We start from the raw sequence: 8,602 nt of genomic DNA, 5'->3' as shown, positions 1-8,602 counted from the left end.
TAGTGGGAGGGGTCCCTGCCCATGGCAGGGGGGGGAACTGGATGGGCTTTAAAGGTCCCTTCCAACCCAGACCAGTCTGTGATTCTATGAAAATAAGACCCTGTAAGAGGTGAAGTTCGGCCCCAGGCTGCTGATGGGAAGAGGGATCACGCAGGGACAGGGGCGACACTGGCGCCGACACCCTTCCTGAACAGCCCTGCCATCTCTGGGCCAGACCTGTGAAACCTGCAGCACTGCTCACAGCATTTGCTGAACACCTTAAAAGTCCCTTGGCCATGGCTCCAGGGCTCCTTCCTGCAGCAAAACCTGCCCCGGCTTTTCCTTCAGAGGATGGAAACCAGCTCCTCTCGATGGAACCCGTGGTGTCGTGGATCCCCAGCCAGCCGAAGCCTTGGGAGGTTCTGCATCATCTCTCCACCACCGTCTCACCCAGCATGGTCTCACCCAGCACCAGCTCGCCCACCGCTTCTCACCACCTCTCAGCTCACTGGCAGCTTGCTCCAGTTGGCGCTGGGTTTGAGGAAGATGAGGAACTGGTGGTGCTGGAGGAAGATCAGACACCTTGAGTCACCAGCTGGGCATGCTGGGTGCTACCCAGGTGTTGGCCTTCCCATCCAGCGCCCAGTCCCACTTGGGACTTCACAAGCGCCCTGTTGCAGCAACACCAGAGTGGTTTCTCCGTGAGAAACGTGGCCAAGAGCCAACCGAGTGACCAAAAGGGGGCTGGAAATCAGCTGCTGTTGCAGCAACACCAGAGTGGTTTCTCCATGAGAAACGTGGCCAAGAGCCAACCAAGTGACCAAAAGGGGGCTGGAAATCATCTACTGGAAATGTCACAGGTCCCAGAGGTCCAGTAATGAGTGCAGGGGACCACCTGCACACTCATGCATGCTTGTTTGCACACTGCAGACTCTGGCCTGACTCTGACATGCACTCCTGGAAACCCAGGGCTGGAAGGGATCTCCAGGAACATCTCTTTATCCAGGACTGTGCTTCTCCATCCCTGACAGATGCTCATCAAATCTCCCTGCAACAGCCACCAGTGATGGAGAGCCCACCACCTCCCCGGGGTGAGGGGCTGGCAGGGACTCTGCATCCCAGCAGCAAACCCAAGATGGTTTTGGCACCACACAGAGGCCCCCGAGCATCTTGCAGTCTGTGGACACGGAGATGGACCCTCAGACTTCTCATGACAGCGTGGTTTGGTCTGTGCTCGGCTTGTGTGCATAGTCCACATCCTTTTTGGATGAATCACTCTCCAGCTGCTGCTGACAACCTTGAGCCCAATGGAGAAACCTTGTTGGCTTTTTTTTTTTTTTTTCCCCTCTGGTTGTATCTGGCCAAGCGGTGACTCATCTGGCAGAGGTGAATAACTCTTCATGCTTTATCTGAACACTCATTAACCATTCAGAACCATAAAAAGCAACTTCTTCAGGGCTCCATCTCCATAAGCCTGGATTTTGAAGCTAGAGAGCTGGCCTGAGATTTAGTGGGAACATTCACAAAGATGCTCAATGCAAATAGATCTCCAGAACATGGAAACCTTGCACGGTTCTGGGTCATATGGCAGAAGGATTTGTCAACAGCGAGTGAAGGTCTAGGCAGAAAAGAAAGGCAGATCCTACCCACAGCACTTAGCAAAGCCTACAGCCACTGCGTGGAAGTCGTTAATGCCAAAAAGCTTCTACCCCAGGCGTTTGCCCGACTCCTACTCCTGCCCCAGGACCTCCTTGTTTTTCATTTCTCTTCTTTTTCTTCTTCTTTCTCTGAAATCTCAGCAGCAAGGATTTCTTCATCTTCTTGTGCCGTAGAAATCACACGAATGGTGACTAAACTATCAGAAGATTTTGAGAATATTTCTTCTCCCAGGTGGGTGCGTGCTTTGTGGGTGGTGACGGGCGATCTCTGGTGCACTGGTGATTTCGGTGGGATCGGACTGACACTAGAACCCTGGGAAAAAAAAAGAAAAAAAAGATAAAAAAAAAAGAAGGCAAAATCAACCTTAGCAGACCCTTGTCCACTCCCCCCAGCCACGGAGCCTGTGCTGTGCAAAGCCAGGCGGGTGTTTCGCAGAGTTTCACCACACCAGACCTCATCATCAGGATGTCAGCTTGCTGGGAGAAGGGCAGCTGGATTATATCCCGCACAGCTCAAGAGAAGCGTGTCGAGATGAGTGCATCGACACACCTCCTGCACCAGCTCTTGTTTTGCTCCTGAAACTTCTGGAGGGGTTGATCTTAGCAAAAGCTTGGCAGAAGTGGTGTTGTGATGGAACAGCCCTGGTCTGCCCTGTCCTAAAGCCTCAGAAGCCTCACCTATGGACACACCATGGAGAGGGATGTCCTTCTAACGGGGTCCTGCTAACCCCATTAGTGGGATTACCTCTTAATACGCATACCCTCCAAGGATGGGTCTTGTTGCCCCTACTATACGGAGCCCGCGGTGCCACTGTTCTCCCCTGCCCTTAACTGGTTCATCGTGTGAAGCACCACACTGTGCGAAGCCTCGCTGTGCTCCGGGAAGGGCTGCAGGAACGCAGTCACGCTCAGCATCTCCCCGGGTATTTACCCAGCCTCAAGGCCACCGCGCACTCCCTATCAGCTGCTGCTTCTCCTCCCTGTATGTCCCGATGTGACAGTCTGCATAATTCCATGCTGGGAAGCATAACAACAAGGTCTGCGTGGAGATACAATCTTTTTTATGAGTTTAGCACAGACATTTGGAAGAAATTTAAAAAAAAAAGAGGAGCAGGTCATTTTTTTTTTCGGTGGCTCATGACAGAAAAGCCGGGTGATTTCACTGCAGCTCACGCAGAGCTGGCTTCTGCTGGGGGCCTCTGCCCCAACCACACTGTGAAAGCTTTGCAAATATTGACCGGTCTGTGGATGCTGGGCGCCAGCATCACCCATCGATTAATTACGAGTGGCTCTGTCTCTGTGGCACCAAAGAGATGTTTGTCTGTGGACATAGCCCAGCTGGAAACTAGACTCGGGCTTAGCATAGCTGGGCAAAAAGTCCACGTGTTTTCCTTTTGTGTTGTAAAACAAACCCCTGTGGGACAATGGCATTCTCCCAAGGCCAAGATGCTGGACCACCCCTTCCCGTCTGCCCACACCACGGCAGACCCTGATGTCCTGAGCTCACTCCTTTAAGGTACCTTAGTGACACTCCATCTCTGGAGCCACCCGGGGAGAGCAACGACTCTGGACAGCCAAATTGCCGTCCTCCCTGCACTGACCTGCGTTGCTTGCATTGCCTTCAGCTCCTTCAGCCTCCACCGGAGCTGCGCCAGCGTCCCTTTGCCCCCCATCCTCCCTGTGGCGGCCAGGGCAGCCTGGAAGAGCTTCGGGGTGTCAGGTTTTGGGGGGATGATCAGTGGGTCTCTGGGGGCTCCTTTCTCATCTTTGGGTTTATTGTTGTTTTTCAACATTTTCCTACAGCAAGGAAAAGGATAAATGACTTCAGTGCAGGGATATGTTATATTAGCTGGATTTTATAACGCAGAAAAATCAGACTTTGAAAGGGCGGGGATTTTTTTACACCTTAGAAAGGACAGAACAACAAATCTAAGTAATGCTAAAAGCTAAAGTGAATATTTGAGTAGATTTTTTCAACAAACACACTTTGGCCACCTTTGTTCCCGAGTTGCACCCGCTGCTAGCGGTGAAGCTGTGCAGCAGGGCTGGGCTGGCCCCAGGCACCCCCAGCCGCCCTGGTCCCCAGCGAGGGACAGGTCCCCTCTGCCCAAGCGCGGCAGCTCCAGCCTGGCTCTGCTCCAAGTGCCCAGTGCCCGCAGCAGGAGCTTTCACAGCGCTTCGTGCACAGAGACATCTCCCCTGTGATGGGGAAACCCATACTCTACTTTTTTTTTTTTTTAAACCCCACAGGCTGGAAAGCAGCAGCCTGACACGCACTTGGCCTTCTTACGCAGCAGCTTCTGGGACTCCGGGTAATGCACCAAAATCTCGTTCAAGTCCTTCTTATCCAACATGAAGAGGTTAGCAAAGCCGTGAGCTACGACGTTTGCTGTTCGGCGATTTCCGCCTCCTGCTGCCAGCAAGCTGAGAGAGCACAGCGAGACATCAGCGCTGTTATACACAGGCTCAGCACAACGTTTGTAATTTAAAATCTCCCTTTTCCCGTTGTGACCCGCATCTCTCTCTTCCAGAGGATTCAGTTGAATTTTCATGCCTGATGAAGTTTTCTAAGCCCTGTTTTTAAAGAATGCTGGCAAATATTGGCATGGAGCGCTATATAAAATATTATTTGCCTGTTCTATATTTTTAATATAAAATCTTTTTTTTATATGAAATATAAATATAAAATTTTACAGCAGCCTAGTGCCTGCTGGACTGTAGGAAGGCAAACACTATCGCTATATTATAAATAGGCACAGGACTTCACATGCCTGTGAAATGGGCAGATTAACTGCTGGGGCGCTGTTTTAGTGAAACATCTTTTCTTATTCATTTTCCTGTCCCTCCTTATACCTCTGCTTACTGTCACTGGCTCCTCAGGCAGAAAACAGCAAGATGACAAAAACAGTGGAAAGGTTCCAAGAAAAAAGCTGTAATCTGTGCAGCGGATGCTGCTTGGTGTTCATGGCTCTCAATCACAGAGATTAATTAGGGTGTTGCTGATCTCCCCACCTCCCACCTTCCTCGATCAGAGCCCGTGAGCTGTATTTCCCCAGCTCCCTGGAAAGGCTCCGCTCACCTTATTTCTCCAAACACAGATCCGGCTTTCAGAGTCACCAACACGGTTCTGCCGTCAGGTCCCCCCAGCACCTGCACTTGTCCCGCCTGGATAATGTACATCTCGCGCCCGATTTCTCCCTGCAAGGAAGATGGGTGCTGCATGGGGTGGCCAGAAACAGGGAGACCTTATGGATGCTCCAACCGGGTCCCCAGAAACAGGGAGACCTTACGGATGCTCTAACCAGGTTCCCAGAAACAGGGAGACCTTATGGATGCTCCAACCGGGTCCCCAGAAACAGGGAGACCTTACGGATGCTCTAACTGAGTGCCCAGAAACAGGGAGACCTTATGGATGCTCTAACCAGGTTCCCAGAGACAGGGAGACCTTATGGATGCTCTAACCTGCTCCTTGCTGGAAACCCTCGCGACCATACCACCATCTCCAAGCTCCCAAAATGCTTTGTCCCGCTGGTGCTCCCTCCCTAGCATCCTCATCTAAGCATCCCAAAGTCTCTCCCAACTTGGCAGGTTCTTCCCTGCTCTCCCGTTGTCCACCAGCAGAAGAGGTCAGTCTTTGCACAAGACCAGCTGAAGATGTTTTTTCTGCAAATTCCCTGCCTGTGAAGCGGCTCAACGCCCCAGTGATGGGCCAAGCCTGGCTTTCCCTGCTCTGCATTGCTCCTAGTGCCCTGCACAGCCCAGACGTGACACTGGGGATGAGAGGGCACTGAGCATCTCATTACCTTCTTACACACATAGTCGTTAGGCAGGTAGACCACTGATCTGAGCCGCTTCAGCATGTCGAAGATCATCTGCCTGTCGCAGCCCTGAGCCAAAACAGAGCCAACAGCGCCATTAGTCTGTGCCAGCGTGCCGGGCTCTGCCAGGCAGGACCCGCATTGCGGAGGGTACCTGGAAGAGGGCCACTTTGCTCACGATGTTGTAGTTCACGTCAATGGCGATGTCCAGCCTCATTTTGTCTGGCAGCTGCACCAGTAGCTCCGACTCATCTGTGAGACAAAGCAGAAAACGGGCTGTTCCCAGCACTTGGTCCAAGAACACATCCTTGGTGTGGCACTGGGAAAGCAGCCCACGTTCTGGTGGCAGAGGGCAGGAGCCGGCTCCCCCAGAAGGGTCTCCTCCAGCCCCTGCCCACCCAACAGCCTGCAGGTCTAAACCCAACGCGTGACGCAGAGCCACCCTTCGCGTCATCCCTGCCCTGAGGGCTCTCAGAGACAGACTAGGGAACACAAGGCAGCATCTTTCCCGGCCAGGAGAGCGGGCACAGAGGCCCTGCCTGATGATTTACTGGTGGGGTGAGCTAGTGGGTTTGCCGTTGGACACGATCTGGCCAGTCACTGCCGTCTCCCCATGAACTGGTGGGTGGGATGCTGGATCACCATGACATCGTGACCCAGTGGCAGCCTATATTCTGTATAGGTGGGCAAACAAGCCCATACAGAGAAGTGTAAAATAAGCCACCTCCTTCCCCGAAACTGCTGTGCTGTTTGACCATACTGTTTCCACTCTGCAAAGCAACTGCAGTAAAACACATGCGGTGCAAGTGTTGACCCTTGGAGCAGTTGGATCTCACCTAGCATGCCTTGCGAATGCCATGTGTACTCATACCACGTTTTCACCCGGTTCTGAACAGTTTTGGGGATTTTGTAGAAGTTCATGTATTTAATGGTACTGTCCATGCAGCTCCGATAGTACGTTTGCCCTGCGGTGGCGGCACCAACCACATCTCTCATCTGAAGGGGAGGAAGGGGTGGAAGAGGTGTTTTAGTTGCTGCCACTTATCCATCACGCAAATTAAGAGGTCTAGAGCACGTACGCTGAGTCTTTACAACATCTGACAAATCCTTTTGGATTATTACTGATGCTAAGTAGGTCCTTGCATGGGGAAAACAAACCTGGAGATAGGAACCTGTGGACCAACCCCACCGAAGCCTTCCCCACCTGAGGCTGGGACCCCCCCACAACTCTCGCTCACCTGCCCGATCATGACGGAGAAAGCAAAGACACCCGTGAAGTAGTTCAGCAGCTGAAAGACGATCTCAAACAGTGTCTTGGGGTCTGGCAAGCCCCCGATGGTGATGAGGGTTTTGACTGCCCAGTAGTAGCAGCGGATGTAGCTGGGAGGAAAAGAAGAGGCAGCTTTGAAGGTGCGAAGGCTTGTTTCACCCCTCGGTACTGAGCTCACATCCTCTGGCCCTAGCAAGCCAGAGCCTGCTGAGTGTAATCATGGGTGACAAAGGGAAAATTAAGGGGCTGCAGGCTCCTCATCATGCCTGCAGGCATTTTTGGAGATGCTACAGGAGCAGGGGGACATAGGGACCCTCCAGAAACCTGTGTGGGAGGCTCAGCTGCTCCAGCTACTCCTATTTTCTGCTTCTTACAGCTCCACTACCGTAAACCAGTGATGTATTTTCAGCAACATTTACACTTTTAGAAATAGTCAGGGGAAAAAAAGGGTTTGTGAGCAAATCGTTGACACAGGACTCGGGAGATGTCAAGTGAATTCTTGATTCACTGGTCTTGGGGACTCCCTTGTATGCTATAGTCACACCTACAGCTAGACACAGACACGTATATCACACAAAATAACTGTGCAGCAGCAACATGAACATGGGAAGCTGAGTGCTCGCAGGGAAGGCAACACCCGCACTGAGGCTGCCTGGGTGACAGTCACTTGTCCCCACCTTCACCCACATCTCATGGTAAGTCTCTAATGCCCTTGCCTAAATCTTTTTGGCAGGAAACTCTCACTTATTGCTAAATTAGTTAAACGTTACTCAGTGTTTTGCTTTGACCATGTTGCACAACTCGCAGGCGTGGGCGTTCGCTACAAGTCGGTGTTCAGCTCATGAGCTGAGTGCTCTCCCCGTGGCATCCATCGCCGACAGCACAACAGACATGTAACACGGGTATCTCGGAAGTGCCATGGCAAGGGGCTGGGGTGCCCACTGTCCCTGTCTCTCACCCTGTCAGTGAGGGCGCTGGGCTGGTCCAAGGGACCTGACACATGGCACCAAGGACATGCAGCTTCCAGCCTCCATCCCAACACGGCAGCAGGTCAACAGGGCTCACGCTGCCATCCTGCTCACCCAGGGAGCATTCCCTTACCTTCCAGCACCAGGTTCCCAGTTTTTCAGCCTCTTCAACCAGCCATTGCCTTCCACCTCAGCCCAGCTGCAGCCTCTTTGCCTTGCAGCACCGTGTATGACTGCACATCCCATCCCTCCTGTCATTGTCCCTGGCTCTACATCTTCTCCTGGCACACCCAACCCTTTGCTTCATGAGTTTTTATGAACCGATCTGGATCCTCATACCCCCCCTTCTTGCCCCAGCTCATCCCAGCAAGCTGTGCTGTGTGAGGACCCACACCCTGGCTCGTACCTGTTTCCTTCCCCATCGTAGACCCACGTGGTGGAGCCCAGTCCTTCATAGGCTGATGCCCAGTAATAGAGGCAGGAGTTCACATGCAAGCTGTACAGTAAATAGGCAGTGGTCCGAATCACTCTGCCAAAAAAAAAAGAAAAAGGAGAGTGCAGAAGTTCAGTTTTGGGCCCCTCACCACAAGAAGGACATTGAGGTGCTGGAGCAGGTCCAGAGAAGGGCAACGAAGCTGGAGAAGGGTCTGGAGCACAGGGCTGACGAGGAGCGGCTGAGGGAGCTGGGGTTGGTTAGTCTGGAGAAGAGGAGGCTGAGAGGAGACCTCATCACTCTCTACAACTGCCTGAAAGGAGGGTGCAGTGAGGTGGGTGCTGGGCTCTGCTCTAAAGGAACAAGTGATGGGACAAGAGGAAACGGCCTCAAGTTGCACCAGGGGAGGTTTAGGCTGGATATTAGAAAAAATTTCTTCACTGACAGACTGATGAGGCATTGGAACAGGCTGCCAC

The 8,602-nt window shown here is 52.5% G+C and overlaps 1 protein-coding gene across 1 annotated transcript in view; it reads right to left on the bottom strand.

Annotated features, from left to right (window-relative positions):
- Nucleotides 1-479: 479 nt before the first annotated feature.
- The window catches only part of CNGB1 (cyclic nucleotide gated channel beta 1), a gene marked incomplete at its 5' end in the record, with an annotated part of 20,715 nt that continues 12,592 nt past the window's right edge, over nucleotides 480-8,602 (bottom strand). The window contains 9 exons of the mRNA XM_010075027.1: nucleotides 480-542; nucleotides 3,239-3,434; nucleotides 3,915-4,061; nucleotides 4,717-4,835; nucleotides 5,441-5,524; nucleotides 5,610-5,707; nucleotides 6,292-6,451; nucleotides 6,694-6,835; nucleotides 8,100-8,222. Of these exons, the coding sequence (XP_010073329.1) occupies nucleotides 480-542; nucleotides 3,239-3,434; nucleotides 3,915-4,061; nucleotides 4,717-4,835; nucleotides 5,441-5,524; nucleotides 5,610-5,707; nucleotides 6,292-6,451; nucleotides 6,694-6,835; nucleotides 8,100-8,222 (1,132 nt within the window). The remainder of the gene's footprint in view (nucleotides 543-3,238; nucleotides 3,435-3,914; nucleotides 4,062-4,716; nucleotides 4,836-5,440; nucleotides 5,525-5,609; nucleotides 5,708-6,291; nucleotides 6,452-6,693; nucleotides 6,836-8,099; nucleotides 8,223-8,602) is intronic.

This window comes from Pterocles gutturalis, unplaced genomic scaffold (assembly GCF_000699245.1).
Source record: "Pterocles gutturalis isolate BGI_N339 unplaced genomic scaffold, ASM69924v1 scaffold4057, whole genome shotgun sequence".
Lineage (NCBI taxonomy): Eukaryota > Metazoa > Chordata > Aves > Pterocliformes > Pteroclidae > Pterocles > Pterocles gutturalis.
Note: the sequence above shows the minus strand (reverse complement) of the source record. Positions and strands in the feature narration are given on the sequence as shown.